This window comes from Corvus cornix, chromosome 1A (genome assembly GCF_000738735.6).
Source record: "Corvus cornix cornix isolate S_Up_H32 chromosome 1A, ASM73873v5, whole genome shotgun sequence".
NCBI lineage: Eukaryota > Metazoa > Chordata > Aves > Passeriformes > Corvidae > Corvus > Corvus cornix.
The window spans coordinates 43811040-43828182 of NC_047057.1; the positions used below are offsets into that span (position 1 = coordinate 43811040).

The 17143-nt window shown below is 41.8% G+C and overlaps 1 protein-coding gene across 2 annotated transcripts in view; it reads right to left on the reverse strand.

Moving 5' to 3' along the window:
- The window catches only part of EEA1 (early endosome antigen 1), a 69181-nt gene extending 61440 nt beyond the window's left edge, over positions 1 to 7741 (reverse strand). For both annotated transcript variants that reach the window (XM_039570157.1, XM_039570155.1), the window contains exon 1: positions 7626 to 7741. In XM_039570157.1, the coding sequence (XP_039426091.1) occupies positions 7626 to 7649 (24 nt within the window). In that variant the 5' untranslated portion in view covers positions 7650 to 7741. The remainder of the gene's footprint in view (positions 1 to 7625) is intronic.
- Positions 7742 to 17143: the final 9402 nt, after the last annotated feature.

Genomic DNA, 17143 nt, shown 5'->3' on the forward strand with positions numbered 1-17143 from the left:
GTATCACTCTTGGTGATGTTAAATTAGGTTGCTATATCCTATAGGAAAACACTAGAAATTAAAGTCTAAAAAGTTTTTCAGAAGTAGTAAACTAGTATCATCATACTTTCTTGATAACTTGTCTACATTCTGGACGAGCTTTAAATATATGAAAGACAGAAGACTAAAGTTTAAGGACCCTGCTGATTCAACTAGCACACAAGCAGGTACACTGCCTTGATTTGGAAAAGAATAAAAATAATAATCAAGCCTGTGGTAAAGTTAAAACATGCCAATCAGTAAGAAAACCTATAAAGATATACTCCTATGAATATGCTGAAAATCAAAACAACAGTACTGATTTGAAACTACAGACAGATAAGCAAGTAAACTTTAAATACTACATGATTCAAAATCTGGGTAGATGGATTGTATCTTATAATCCTTATTTAACTGTAACTTTGATTTAAATTTGATTTAACTTCTCTTACTCATCTCCAAAATGTCTGCTTGACTGATGGCAGAAAAGTAAGCATTCTCAAAGCAAACATCATTTAAAAATTATCTCAATATGTATATGCAATCCTAGTTTAAACAAAGAACAAAAAGTTACCATATAATTCTAGTATGACAATCTCAAATGGGATAAAGTAAGGCTAAAATACTTCAGTAGCATATCTGGAAGTACTTATAATGTTAAAAAGGATTTTATAATTTAATATAAGAGGATAAAGATAAAGAATTTAAATATATAGATTGAAATCTACAGAGAGAAGGAAAGAGTTTTAGTTTCTAGATCTTGGTGCCTCCAAAATCTTATTTGGAGAAGAATTTTCTTCCTCAAATATATCCTCTTTTTGAAGACAAATCAGTTATATAACCTCTTATAAGGTATCTGCAGCACACATGATTTTCCATTCTTTGAAAATTAAGTACATTTTCCTGCTTTGTTTTAAAAAGAATGTTCTATTGTCAACTTTCATAGATAAAAAGATAACAGCAAAGACAGCAAAGATAACAAAGATAACAGCCTTTTATTATTAATCAAACCTAAAAAAAAAGTCATTAACAGGTCAAGTTTACTGATTAAGGACTTAATTCCCAGTGAAATACATTTCAGTTTTGAAAAGGCTCTGAAGACTGGCCAAAGGGAAATGAGAAGGAGTGAAACACCAAGCTATGGGGGCTGGTGACAGTAAGAGAAGACAACCATATCTTCTCACTCCAGCCTTCTCTGAGGTCATCAGTTAAGTAATCAACATACTCTGGTTTTCCTACTCCATGTCTTTTCATGTTAGCTGTACTGTATTCCTAAAGAAAATATGAACACAATTTCCTATTAATACAGCATACAAAAGCAAGAGGAAAGGTGATGCAAGCTCTGCAAGTTAGTAACAGGAGAGGCAAAAAAGGGGGTAAAAAGAGATACGATACACATGCAAAACATGTCAAAGTGAAGGCACTGGTACTTCTTCCCAGGGTCACTGATACAGACAGTAAACAAGGTACATCCCATCACGGACCACAGGTGCACACTCTTCAAGTTTCCACATGACATCAAACTGGGAGGACCAGCTGATACACTCAAGGGCAGAGCTGCCACTCAGAGGGACCTAGAAATGCCTGGAGCAATAGGCCAAGGGGAACCCTATGCAATTCAACAGGGACAAATGCAGACTCCTGTTCCAGGGAAGGAAAACTCCTGGCAGTAACAGAGGTTTATCTGCTGAAAAGGACCGAGGCCTCGTGTATGCCAGCAAGCTGAACAGGAGCCCGCAGCATGCCCTGTGTGCACAGAGGGCTGCCAGAAGCCTGGATTTTGTTAACAAGGAGCCCAACCAACTGATCAAGGGAAGTGATTATTCCCCACTGGCCAGCACCCACTGGACCACATCGAAATACTGCTTTCCCAGTCCAGGGAGAACACTGATAAACCAGTGTGAGTTTAGCAAAAGGCCACCAACACATCTGGGGATGAAGCACCTGACCTGTGGGAGAAGCCTAGGGAACAGGGCTGGCTCAGTGTGGAAGTAGAGACAGCTTTGGGAGGGCCAAACAGCAGCCACACCACCACCCATGAAGAGACCATCAAAAAGAGGAAGCCAGGCTGGTCTAAGCAGCACACAGTGGGAGGCCCAGACACAAAAACTGAAATGAGAGATTCCTACTGGATGTAAAGAACAGCTGTTCCTGTGAGACAGGCTTGAGCAACTTGCTCTTGACCTCCAAGCTGTTCCTGTTCACTGTTCAGACTAGGGAGCCCCTGAGCTCCTGCCTGCCCCAATTGCTCTGTAGCCTAAGAAGTGCTGCCCACAGAAACACACATCCCACAGGAAAGCTTTGAAATGCAAGTAACTCCATTAATGAACATGTGGATTGTGTTCCATTGACAGTCAGAAGAATAGTATCTAAAATAAATGGTAAGTCGTAGCCAGGTTTCCCAGGAAGACAGGTAAGTTAGAATACTGCATCTAATGTTTCAGTGGCACTAAGAGATGGTCCAACTGTCTCTTTAGATAGGCAGCATCTACCTCCACTTCTGCAATATCTGAACGTACACTTTCAGCACACTTAATGAATCATTTTGTCCCAAACCCAAGAACCTTCTGCAACAATTAACACAATATTTTCTTCACCTCATATAACTCCTTATACAACACTACCATACACTGTTAATTGCCCATTCCATTTCACCCCAGAGTTGACTCCATTTCACAATGAGATTTGCATATTAAGTTCTGCTAGTTCCAGCACTACAAATTTGAGATTATTACAACCTCCAGGATGCAAGCTCTTCTGTTATTACGCCACTGTACACTGTTATTACTCCATGATTGATTAAAGGACTTGCTTTATGAAACACTTCAGACATGCTATAATCACACTAATAAGCACTGGATGGGATGTATCATTGCATGCATTGTATGACAGAAATTATTACACAGTACCTGGTAAAATCCTTTTAACATTTCAAAAATCAGTGTGTGCTCTTTAAAAGAGAAAGCATAATTCCAAGATGGATTTAGAAAGCTTAGTACAAATGGTGACATTTTCTGGTGAGTGCCACACGTGGGAAAGAAGAGTGGGAAGAGGTCATTAAGTAACTTTCAAGTTATAGTCCATAGTATTCATTTGCAAAATATACAGGGTAGCAAGAAAAATTAAATACAAAATTGGATGAATATTATGGAAGCCAAGATCAAAAAAGAAATTAACTTATCTTTTAAGGTTGTAATGTAATTGAAACATCCTTCACCATCCAAATAAAGAATGGGGCATTGGGAATGTCTTTTTTTAATCAATCATTGCACGATCAAATTGGTTCACACACACAGTTAAGCTATGCTCATATACCACTGTGGTATCACATTCCCTTAAAAAAAAAGAATCACAACATATTGAACAATTTGGACTTTGTGATCTACAAAAAGACTCAGAATGACATTCTTTGTTTTCAGATGGCCTATACAGGGGAGCAAATGAATGACTTACTAATCCCAGAGGAAAAGAAAATTTCCACACAGGCACAATTGTGTGGAATTGCGTGTGCACAATTACAAAATTAACATTTGACACTTGAAGGCATGCCTGGAGTTGAAAGACTGATGCAAAGTTAGTCTTTGATCCAGCATATTTCTCTCCTAGTTGTCAGTTATATTTGTTTACTTTGCAGAGAAGCATGTTTCTACTGCTAGCCCTAGAGTTGTAGAAGTAATATGCTAAACTTCATAATGCTGTTCTCTGTGTTTTCTCAAAACTGCAAGCTAATATAAAGAAATATCATTAACAACAAAAAGGATGACAATGATTGCAGCTTGTTTTCTGAAAGAGAGTAGAAAATTATATAATGAATGAGTTGAGCTAATGCTTTAAAATGAGGGAGTATAAATATGGACCACTACCGTGTCATTTTTGCATAGTCATTTATCTGTCTATAGCTACATCCCTTTCAGTTAGAATACTCTTTTCAGCAGTTTTAAATTCAGAATAAATTAAAACCTTTGAAGATAGATAAAGCCTTGAGAAAATGAGAGCAAATACAGATTTAACAGTTTTTCCAGCACAGATTTAAATACTACATAAGGGTACTACTACAACCATAAAAAGGTCCTGAAGCAACAAACAAGACACAAAAATGAGAAGGTAAGAAGGCCAAAGCCCTTGTTACCAAAGAACTCTCAGTGCTAGGAACAGGGTATTTTGCCACACAGAACAGTAACACCATTTACTTCTAAAGCAGTGTGACGCTACTTTATGACTCTGTAAAATGAAATGACTCCTGACTTCAGAGGGCATAAAACTTTTCTTTCCCATCATGCCATCACACAAGCAGACTTTGTGCCCAGGAAGAGGCACACATGCTCCCTTTGACTCCTGGGGAGAGGGCAGAAGCACAGCTGCAGTTCAGCATCTATCCAAGTAAACATGTTATCTAGTGAGCCCTGCAATTATAAATGTAAAAAGAAAACTGTAAGTCGAGCATGAGGTGCAATGATTTCAGACAAGTAAATATCTCTGAAATGCCTGAGCTTGGAGTAAGAGAAAAGGTGACTGTACTACCTGAGCTACAGAAATGTCTGCAAAGCCCTGTTCTCCCCCAGACACCAGGATGTCAAGACCAAAAACTCGAAGAAACAGAAAGCAATAGAGGAACAGAGAGAGCAACAGAGAGCACTCAAACACAGCACAGTTGCCAACAGTTAAAGACACATAATGAAGACAAAAACAAACGTAAATACGTAAATAGCAGTCACATTGGTCCAATAGATGAGTCGTTCACTAAAAAATCATGAGCTATGGGAAGAAGGCTCAGAAGGAGGTCAAAGTAATCAGTTTTCTATCAGCTGAAAATAAATGCCCCCTTCTTCAAATACAAGAAGTGAGCTCTGCTTTAACAGGCCAGAGGCAACTGCCACTGCCTCGCTAGTAGGTTAACAAGAGACAGATGACACAATGCCCACAAAGGGCATTTGGAGTTGAGCACAATGAAGAAAAGACTGCTCTCCAAGGAATCCACTGACAAAAATCAAACTACTTGAGCAGGACAGTTGTGTCGCGGACATTCCACACAGATGTCTTTTGGGAAAACCTACCGTCTTCTAGATCAGCATGATGAACAATGCATGAAACCAGGAAGTGGCAACAATGTACGAAAGGGGGTTTTACGGTGCAAACATACAAAACAGGTGGATCCCTGACATGTCATGTTGAAAACACACATAAAATTTAGAAACAACTTGTAGGGAAAGGATGTAAAATAAGGAGCTAGTTAAAGACAACAAGGAGCTACTAACCTCAAAAACTAAATGAGTAATGTTTAGTATATAATACTTTCTACTTTGAAAATATGTCACTCAAAGTCACTGTGAAGATGCTTTTAAACAGAAATTACAATTGTGGAAGAAACAAAAAGGTGATCAAGGTAGAGAAGTAGTATAAAAAAGAAACATCTGATGTTTTGAAACTTCAGGCATCAGAATTTCAGATAGATAACTAAAACTATACACCATATCTTTGTAGTTGTTGTCTTCCTCCTTTGCAGCATGTCAGCAAGATGAGTTACAACAAAAGGAATGTAATAAAGAATTCCTTTTTTAAAAAACCTACTTTTATAACTCAAGTTATACTACCATTAATGACTAGCTCTCTGTCTAGAAAGGCTGGCATCACCTATATAATCATATAACAAACCAAATAGGTATGCAAGAAACTATGTTTCAGTGACAGAAAGGCAGGGGGTTTTTGTCAGTTATACAAATGATGGACAATAAAAGGGTCAAGAGGTTCCTTATGCTTCAAATTAATGCACGAGACACATGAAAGATATTAATAACTATGATCTTTATGAAAACATATGACATAAACCTAGGGTTCATCTTTAATACCAAAGTACAGCAGAAGTATTTTTCAGTTTGCCAACCAGACTGCAAGTCAAAATAGTATGTATGTACGAGGTTGTGCACGCAATCACTACTTTTACAAAATGTCTAAAGCCCCTTTTAGTACGAGGTGAATTTTTAAAAGCATGGCTATTTTCTGCAATTAAAAGGTTAACACCTCCAAAAATCTTGGCATTTCTCTATTCCATTTTTGGGCAGGAAGAAGTCTGTTTCATCTTTCTTGAAAATCAGCTCTCCTGTAATCCTATAATTTTCAGGAGCAACTGGAAAACAACTATTTGTTCAATCTTTTTGGAAAAGATGTCTGTTTCTCACACAGAAACTTTTGCACTGACTTCAGCTTTTTATGAGACTTGTTTAGCTGAATTCATACTTGGGGCAAATATCCTTTGGCACTGTATGAAGCTTTTTCCTCTCTCATAGAAGCCTTCCTTGATGGCCTGGTGTTTCTCAGAACCAATAAACACCCAGTTAACTGCTGCCAATATTTAATTAGGTCTGTACTAAGTTTCCATGCTTGCTAGCCGGGCTTCACATTAAATTTCAGGAAGGAAGTTCTTCCTTGTAAACACGAAGCTCCAAATAGACCAAGATCTTCACCTGCTCAGGGTCTATGACCGAAAAATAATCTGAGGTATGCTTTACACTGAAAAAGTTGGTGGTATGCTTACTTTATTTCCCCTGTGTTAACTTTCATTCTTGTAGCAACGCTTCTTTGCATGGCAGATAAGGAGAGCAAGCCAGCATTTCCAATAAAACACTCTTTCACGGAGGTGTTACATAGACAGCACGATTTGGAAGCAACAGCAGATGATACGGGGAGAGAAGCTGGTTTCCCCTCTATCCGAGAGCGCCTCCTGGGTAACACCGAAACCGCTCTCTTGCGGTGCGGGATCTGGAGCGCTGCCTGCCCACCGCCGGCGTGACTCAACCCTTTTGGGCGCATCCCCCCGCCGAGCGCCGGCCGTGACGGCCGCGCGGAGCGGGACCGCGCCGGCACCTGCCCTGCGCCAGCGCCTCCGGGCAGCTCCCACCCGAGCCGCAGGCCAACTGCAAGGCGACCAGCACCGGCGCGGGGATCTGAGCAAGCGAGCAGGGTTTCATAAACGAGTGTCACAACTTGGCTTTCCAAGTCAGGCAGAGCTGCCGGAAAAGCCGGTTCCTAAAACAGAGGAGACAGCCGGACGGTGGCTGCCGGGCTGGCTCTCGGCGTTATGAAGCTGCTGCCTGCCGGCCCCTGAGGAAATCACCGCGGGACCCGGCGGCGGCTCTCCCCAGGCCGGGCTTCCCTTGATCCTGCCCTACGCTCGGGCGGCCGAGCCGCGGCGACGGGCGCAGGCGGCGGGCGGAGACGCCGCCGCGCTACGGGAAGGAGCCACGCCGGTCAGGGCCGCCCCTCGCCCCTCCGACAGGCCCGGCCGTGGGGAGCCGCCCGCCGCCAGCACCTCCGCCCCGCCCGGGGACGACACCGCCCCCAGCCGGGATGGCGGGCCCGGCCCGTCCCGTCGGGTCTCGGGCCGTCCCCCGGCGAGGGGGCGGGGGCGGACAAACTCACGGCCTCCGGGGCCGCGACAGCCCTAACACGTATCCTGCGCCGCAGGACGGGCCGGGCAGGGCCGGTGGCTCCGGCTCCGCCGCACGGAGCGCAGCTCCGAGCACGGCCGGCACCAGGAAGCGGCACCGGCACGGCACGGGCACCGGCATGGCACGCCGCCCTCGCCGCTGGGGCGGCTCTCGCTGCCTTACCCGCTGCAGAATCCGCCTGAACATGGTGGTAGAGCGCAGATGCCGCCGGGCGGCCGCGGCCAGGCCGAAGGGAAGCCGCGGAGCCCCGCGCAGCGCCGCCCCCGCCCCGCAGGAGCCCGGTGCGGCCCGGTCGCCCCGTGACAGCGCCGCGGCCGGGGAGGCGGGGCAGCCGCCGCGCTCCGCCCGGGGAGGGGCGGGCCCCGCGGGGACGGGGCTGTGGTCACCTCCCGGCCTCGGGGAGCCGGGGAAGGCAAAACGGGGTAGAGGCGCGGAGCGCGCCGAGCCGGCGGGGGCTGCCCCCGGGACTGGATGGGTTCTGCGCCCCGATCGCTCCGCGGGGGCTCGGGCCGGGCTCCTTCCCGCCGCACCGGGCCCAGCGCCGCTGCTCTCGCTGTGTCCCTGCGCTGTGCCCGGGATCTCCGCCGCCCGAGACGCGTCCTGGTTGCTGAGGGCGGGGGAGAAGGGAGGGCGGCGGTGTGTCTGCCCTCGGCCGTTCTCCCCTTCTGGGGGTGCCCCAGGCACCCGACAGCTGCGGGCCCCTTGCTACTGGCATCAATCTGGCATCGGCCGAGAGAAGGAAAAGGACTGTAGTTTGAGCTTGCAGCCGGGGGCTCACAGAAGGAGGCGAAGCGCAAGTGCAGCGCCGTGTTGTTTGTTACTCGTGCGGCGTTGAAAGTACTGAGAAATGCGCGTTCAGTGAGGACTGTTGAAGCAAACTTCTTTGGATAATTAACCGGAAATTCAATTCTGATGAAGCAGCTGCTTGCTTCAAGCTCTCAGCTGAAAAGAGGACCTCGAGGCATGACCCATTAGATGTTTTTTAAATATCAGAAAATAACATTTTAGTCACACAAACACACATCTACCTTCAAAAAAAAAAAAAAGAAAGAAAAAAGGTGCAACCGAACAGCATCACTTTAACTGCGAAAGAATCGGTATCCGTAGGTGCTGAAGCAAAACCCCACATCAGACGTGGCAGGAGAGTTACTGGAATACCAGTACCCTCTAGAGTATACAATTCAACAAGTTACAGTTCCCCGTTCTATCCAAAACCTGCAACTTTCACATGTTGGATGCCAGACAAAGAGTCACGAGTTAAATAACAAACTTGGTCAATGACTAATTGTGCCTACTAGAACAAATATCATAGCAGAGCACCAGTTGTGCTGTAAAGATCAAAAACATTTTTCCACTCAGAAGCTGACATTTCTAAGCACTCTAAAATCCTCAGACATTGGGTGCCTTGTGAGCACATGACCAGAAGGATTTGGCTGCCGCAGCTGGAGGCTTGAAGCATGGCAGCGCTATGTGACTGGACTCAGTTGGCTCCAGCTACAGGCTCCAGTGTGTTTCATGTTAATGTCATTGGATCCACAACTGAGGCAGGTTAAGAGCACACACACACTTGGCTTCAGCTGATGAGTGGTGACTTCAGTCACACACATTTTCATGTGTCCATAGTACAAAATGGCTTTGAAATTTGGCAGTTAGGTTTGTTTCTGAATTTTGTACTTGGGATTAATAATGGGAATAAGATTGGTTTTGTACAGCTGCGCGGATTGTTAAATATTTAGGCAGACCATAGATTCTTACTCTGAATCTAAACAGAAATGACTGCAAGTTTTAGTATATCGCTCTCTTTACTAGGTATTTCAACAAGAGTGACAGCCTACACAACAAAGTGCTGGAGTGCTCAATTTGCCAGACCCAAGTAACTTAACCAACCCATCTTTGTAGAATGCTTTTTACTCTCCTAGGTTAGCAATTCCTGAGTGCTCAGTGGAAGATGATAGGGATTTGAGGACACTAGTTAAAAGTCTTATATCAGAGGAGGATTTTCTTAGCAAGATTTGAAAGGAAATACGTGATCCCTTCCTTGTGCGGATGTTTGATTGAACACATGTATCTGTCTCCCTGTCCAACCATCATTCCCTCAGTAACTTGTTAATCTATGGGCCAATTTCAATCAAATACAGCAGTCAGACAAGGCTCAAAGATACTAAGTTCCTACACATTTAAATAGGTAGCCAGGGAGAGGAATCCTGCCTGTAAGGAAAGACTGCAGTGTGGCTGCTTTTACTATGCACCAGAGAATACACATAAAAATTCACCCTTGGGGCAGAGATCTAGGGGGAAAAAATTAAATCTGTGCCATTTCTAGTGGAAGTCCTTGGTTTTAATTATTATGTGTATGGTAATGCCTATGAATTCATATCATGTACTCTCCTAAAATTCAACAGAATTTTCAGCTGTTAGTGTATAGGCTGTGTCCTCAGGCATGGGAGTTGTAAACTTTCATTTTGTCCAAGCTCATAAACTCTGTTAAGGGTTTGGTGACAAGAGGGTTAAAAGGTGCCTTTCTAAGGAGTCAGTTGGTGGTAGAAAGTCTCAGAACACAATCACAGCAAAGATTTTTCCAAAACCAGCTGGGAACTGGGTACCTACCTTATCCTTTAAACACAAGCTGAAGGCTGAGAGTCTTAACTACAACAACCTCTTGCATATCTGTCAAAGCCAGCATTTTTTTATTTCAGTACAGAACTGAAATCACTCTTTTGACTGTACAAGCAGTATTCAGGGTGTGTACCAGCACTTCTCAGATTTTCCAATTAATAACTACAGGGTTTGTTAGGATTTTGGGGGGTTGTTCTTTGTTTTTAATGGCTATACATATAGTCAAATAAAAAGCAATGATGTCTGAACCATGGCTCACAAGAATTGATGTTCACACAATCTTCTTCCTCAACTGAGGGTTACAAGGAACCACTGTCACTTGGCAAGGAACACGTGTGGTATATGCATAGTACATATGCTTGCTTACACTTCTGGCCTACAAGTTTCTGGGCTATTTATTGTCCTACATGTTTTCAGTGTTTATACAGATGACTATTTTCAGTCATGTAAAATTTCTGACCTCAAAATCTCTTGGTCACAAGCTCCTTTGATCCACAATATGCTGCACTGGAAAAGTATCCCATTTTTTCCAAGATGTTTTTAAGTATTCTGTTTATAAAAGTTATCAGCCTCTGGTTGGTTTTCTTTTTCCTAGGTCTTTAACTATACATTTTTGACTGTCACTGTGTGCTGTTCATAGGCTTTCAGTAATTAGCTTTCAAATTTACCCATATCTTTTTCTGAATCTCTCTCCTTTCAAGTTGAGCTCTATGAAAATCAGTTGAACACAGTTTGTTTAAAGGATACGGCTTCATTTACATGGTGATACTTGGTCAAAGGTTGGACTTAATGATCTTGGAGGTCTTTACAAACCTTGATGATTTTATGAAAGGTGTACGATAAAATTTGGAAGATTTATGAAGTGCAGATTTGGGCAAAAATGTATTTTCAGCTGAAGGCAGAGCTATTTAGCAGTACATATGGACAACTGCTGTATAATGGGGGTATGGAGACCTTGCCATACAGTGCTAAAGCTGGCAACTAGTTGCCAGTCCCTCCCTGCCTGCCACCTGCATAAATAGGGTACATCTACTCCACAGCAGCCATAGGAGAACTAAGATATTAAGAACAGCTAAAAGGCTTTTCAGAGTTCTCAAAAATCTGTGTTACTGATCTTACTATTTACATAGAATATACTTTAAAACAGAAAATAGACAAGTATTGAAATTATAGCATATATCTTGCCTTCGGAAGAGTTTGACAGTTTAGACTGAATTCTCAGTATTTTGTTACTGACTTTTTGTTTCCCCCTCTGCTTTAGTAGCAGAAATAAATGTGTTTAACCTGGAAAAATATTTAGGCTGGTTTTAAACTGTTGTTAGCAGATTCAGAATAATCAGTGGCTTGGGCACTAATCTTAGACTTGGGAACTGTATATAATTTTCTACTCAGCCCAAAAATGGTCCTCTGTGTAACACTCTCCAGCTATAAAAAAAAAGAAATACTGATATCTCTCTATGGTGAAAAGATACTGGATGCTTGTGATGAAAAGCATTATAGAAGAGTCAAATATTACTACTAATATTTAGTAAATTAATAAATTTATTTGCAATCAGTTAGGTGGTGATAACCAAATGATTTATGAGCAGTGAAAGACATTAAATCTATTGTTCCATGAAAAATATATCCCACAGCTTTACCTTTACAGAAACTTCACCTTCTGTCTCTCCAAGGGTCACTCAAGATCCCCACCACACAGGATGTGCTGTGATCAGTTCAGAGCTGCACAGGAGCTTGACTTGCTGATCTTTCCGGTAGCACAAACATGGATCTTTCACCTCTACCCAGTCAGTAATTTTGTCACCCAAGAAATGTAACTGCCTCTGAGATAGCTATGCCTGTTTCAGTTTAGCGGTATACTGCTGCATGGGTTCAAAAGGTGTGCGGTGGGGAGCAGAGGGAAAGGACACTGAAAGGCACAAGAAGCTACCTCTGCTTCCCTAAGGGCCTAGGCAAAACCCATAGGGTAGTTTTAGTCTATTCTTGAATTAATCACCAATCGTTCCTGACCCATTCCATTCTCACTAGAGGGAAAAATAACAGCTCTTCAATTCTTCACTCATGGTACTGAAGGCATTGGCCAGAGCACCAGTACTTCACCCTGCATATATTAGAGGGAGTGTGTTTGCTCAGCTGCTTTAGAACCTGGCTGACTCTGTGGTGATGTCACTAACAAAGAGCTGGCGACTCAAGGCCGGTTCCTGTGCTACAGAGAGCCTCTTTCAAGTCAGTGCAATTACTTGCATGAGTAATGAGTGTGTGTACTAATAAAGGATGCATGGCTAGCATTAATACCAAATCCAAGAGCTCGAAGCCATGACTTCATTCTAGTATTACGGAATCTGAACATTGTAAAATTTGCACAGCTCTCCCTAAGAAACCCCAGTTAAGGACAGAATAACAGAATTATCCCTATTATCAACAAAAAAATGCTCCAGTCATGGATTGTTTTTCCATCCACCTCAATACTGAATCCCTGTGTAGTGTATGCCATGTAGCTTTGCTGGAATAGCTGGAGAGACAGGCACTGGAACTAGAGAAAGCCCAGCAGCATGCAAGGGAACTTAAGTTATAAATATGTATAAGTTCATGTAAAAAATAAACCTGATATTAATATAACCAAAATCTGAGATGGAGAAAATCTGCTGCTGAGTCATGCAGAGCACTCTTTGCAAAATGCCTCATCTAAGAAATTATTCTGCATAAAGTTGAAAGCCTGCCACAAAAGAAACATTTGCAAATTCCACCATAAAAAGCTGTGGTGATACCATGGCCATTCTGATACCACTACTCCAGAGACATTAGGACTTGTTGGCAATTCTTCTAGGTACTTTCCAGTAAATGGCACAGAAAATAGGTCAAAAGGAACAAGAAAGAGGTTTTGTGGAATTCCACTGCAGAGTAAAATTAAAATACTTTAAATAACAGATTCTTTGGGGTTACTTATCTGTTCACTTTGGCATGTACTGATATACATATGTAGCTTCTCTTTCCCTCCTTTTAGATGCAAACTTATTTGTCTCCATCAGTCTAGGCATGTTTGAGACTATTTCAAAGATTTTTAAGCGAAGTGGTTTGAATGCCACATGAAAGAAGTAGGGGAAATAGTGATCAGTTGCATGTCAGTATTACCGATAATTAAAATTAACCTTAGTAAGACTTTCCTAGTTACAGCACAAACATTAGATGAATTTTCAGTGTATGAAGATTTAATGTTTGAAGATTTAATGATAATAATTAGGGGCATCATTTTGGTCACCCTTCTGCATAACTACAAAAAATGCTGAAGGTTTGACATGGGTTGGTTTTTTTCAAACACAAATCTACCCAAGTGCAATAACGAGCTTTTGCTTGGGTTATTTTGTTTATTTGTTTGAGTTTTTTTAATATAGGAAGGTCCATACAGCACTGCTTCAAACACTGTCCTCTCTCTTTGAGCATTAATGCGCTGTTTGTTCATGGCCTTGTATATAAGTAGATGCAATAAATGTTGGCTTTATTGGGAGTCACTGTGTACATGTGTTGCATCAGCAATTCAGTTAAACATTTTTAAATGGTCAGAATACAGGCTGCTAAATAAAGAGGCCAAATTTTAACTATAAAAGGAGGTTGACAGGTTTTCTTAAAACAGTAAATAATATACCCATAGTATTACACTAGTGACATAATGCTTAATGGCATCTGTGATTAAAGCCTCTCAAAGTCTTCCAGATTTGTATTCTAATCTTAGCAGTCTACTGCATCTATGAACCAAAATGCTATTTTTAAGGTGTATAGCTAAGTGCACACTGCTAAATGCTGGCTGGCCAGCCCTTGATTTTCTTGCAGTACTAGCCAAACCTGTCTATGTAGCAATTGTAGTAATTATTTAGACATGAGGAAGAATCTTGGTTATAAGCAAAGGAGGATTAAAAATCTTTCTCAGTTAAGATTTTTTTTTTTTTTGAGCTAAAATGTTCACACTAAAAAAATAGAGTAAGACCTTTCACTCATCTTCTTCTGGTATAGGGTAAGTACAATTTGCAAAACTACTGAAGAAAAAAAAACCCCAAATGATCTAATTTATTAATGGAAAATAAAAATGTATATACTAAAGACTAGGGCAAAGAGGCACTGGGTATCAATGAAGGAAAAGGTAACAGATGCATTTCTTGTGGTGTGATGAAATGCCACGTGGTTACACAGTTATCAAGGATCAACCCTTCAACAGCTGAGACTCCTATCCATTAATGCCAGCTAGATGCATTACTGGGTTTACAAATTTAATCTGGAACAAATACACGTGCACCACTTAGCTTATCTGAGCTAAGAAGAGTGTGGGTTATAGTATTAAAGCAGTTTTATATTTTCCGTTGACTGTAAGTTGATTGCAGGCAAAAATCTCCCACATCAAATCCATTATAAAGCTGGCCAGAAGAAAGTTACTGCTTTAAAACAATGTTAATATGTTTTGTTAGGTAGAATAAATTTGCACAACACCCAGAATTTTGCTATTTGTGCTGGTAACTTTTCTGATCTATGGTTAAGTACTCTGAAGCCAGATTTGCCAAGCCATGTAATCCCAGCCTGGTCTCTATACCTCTCTTCTCTTAGATGATTGTTAGCTGTAATGGTAAGAGCAATGACAGCGATGTATCTGCTCCAAAAATAAATATTCACTCCTTACTTCCAGCTTGGCATTGAAATGGCTCCTCCAAAACTGGGTATTATATATTCTAGAAGGCTTTAGCACGGGCCATCTCTGCCTCAAAAAATTTTAAAACCAAAGAAGCAAGAAAAGCATCATATAAATATTTTTTTTAAGATTTAAGATTAAAAAACCAAATTAAATCATCCAACCTAAAAAACGTCTTAACGGTGGTTTAACTGCTTGTCTAGAATATGCGTTCAGTGCACCAAAATCTCTTGATGAGTTTGCCAGGTGATTTGGATGATGAAATGGAAAATCAAGTGTACTCTTTGAAGTTAGGGCATTTTATTCATATTAGACGTTTCTGATCAAATATAGAGATTTCTCATAGTGAATAATAAAGCCCTTTTTTAGATAGGCAATCAGACAATACTGATTTGTATAAAAATCTTAGTTTTTTAAGCTTGTGTAGTGTATTCCCACATTCTGGTAGTATAGTTGCAAAAATATAAGGGTAAAAATGTCATTTGTCTTTAGGAAGGAGGCAAGGATCATCTTCTGCTACATCATTTCCCAGCTGCCCAGCAATATGATGTCCACAGTAATTTGTACAGGACATTCATTTTATTGCCTGGCCCAAGGCAGAAAAATAAATGAGGAGGCATTCAGTGTTTCATTTCAAGACATTCAAAGAAATTTCCCAATACAGAATGTTGGACTCTTGGATCTCTTGCACGCAGTGGGACCTGACCTCAGTGAGGTTTTGAAATCAATATTCCAGTCTACATGAAGGAAAGAGAAAACCCACTACACATGGTTCATGACTGAGCAGGGCTTTTTTGGTCATCCTCATTTTTGATCCCCATTAAGGACTGCTGTTCCTGTTAGGTAGAAACACAGCCTGGGGCTCTGTTGACATGGAAAGGTGGATAGCATGTGGATGTTCCTGTCGAGAGGTGGATGAGACCATAACCATAGACATGGTTGAGTGTGGGAACCAGGGAGAATCCTCCAGATGCACAATGCAATGGCTTGGCTCTGAAATTTCACAAGGAGGCCTGAGACTTAGAAATACATGGGAAAAGGAAGGGAAAAAAATGCATTGAGTCTTACAATCTTATGCTTTAAATATTGGGATACTAGATATGGGGTTATCTCAGTCTCACCGGGACTTTGCAAGGAAGAGCCATAAAAGAGTATGGTGTTTTATGAAGTGGTAAGCAATTAGTTGCAATAAGCAATTTACTGAATTGATCCAAGAAGCTTATTTCTTTAAAGGTTCCTTTGATGTTTAAGTACTACTTTTATAAATGTAAGAAACAGCAGATATCAAAAGGTGCTCTCAGATCCAAGCAAAAGTTGATGCTGAATGAGGTTATTAAACTGAAATATATTTTAAGAGTATTAAAGAGACTTCAAACTGAAGTCTCAGTCAGAAGTTCAAATTGCTGTTTCTTATTAAACATGTTGGTTTCCTGGTGCTTACTACACACAAAGAACAAGTGCTGGCTACTATAACTATCTCTGCATTGCAAAAACTGTTACAGATTATTATAGCAGGTCTGTCCGCTCTCAGCTGTCAAGGGCCAGGCTATTTCCTAACAAGACAAAACTATGTAAAGGCTAGAATTTTGTAGTTACTATTTGCTTCTCACTGATCTTTTAGGACCCTTTAGCCCCCATTCAGAGGATGGCTGGGATTTCAGCTCTACAAGTCACAGTGCTCTGCATCTGTAGGGTCATCACACAAAACCTGAACCCCTACCAATAGCCTGTGGTGGCTGGGGAGGCCTCTGAATCTTCTTGGCTTTTCTCCAGAGCTATCCCCCAGCAAGATTCACTCTAAATCTCTGCTCTCACTGAATCCTCCCTTGAACACACCAAATGTGTTTCCATGCCCTTCTTCTCAAATGTCTTCTTGTCAGTTCTTTCTCTGTGATACCACTGGGAACATCTGCTTCCTCCACGATGGTTTGTGTCATTCTCTGAGAGCTGACAGAGGGACAGATCCCAAGGGCTGTTCCCCTATGGCAGAATGCTTCCATCAAGTGACCACATTCATCAAGAAACACACCAGGGGGGCAAGATTCTGTCCCAAAATAAATCCCACTTCCTTGCCATATATCAAAGGATATTTCTAAGACTTACAGCTGATGGCAATACTTTTCCCAACAATGACAGCTCAAGAAACAAAAAGCTACTTATCTGGTGCTGGGCAAAGATGCTGAAAGAAAACTATTACCATACATTATTTTACATCACCTTTGCTCCCAGCTACAGTCAAACATGATGAAGTCTTGTAATGCATGTTTTTTTAGTATCATTACACAATGAATCACTAGTTGGGTGCCTTCTTACCCCCTTATTCCTGCCTCCTAAATGTCTGCTCACAGCAGAGGTCGGTTTCATTTTCCAGGAGCTAAGGAAGGCTGTG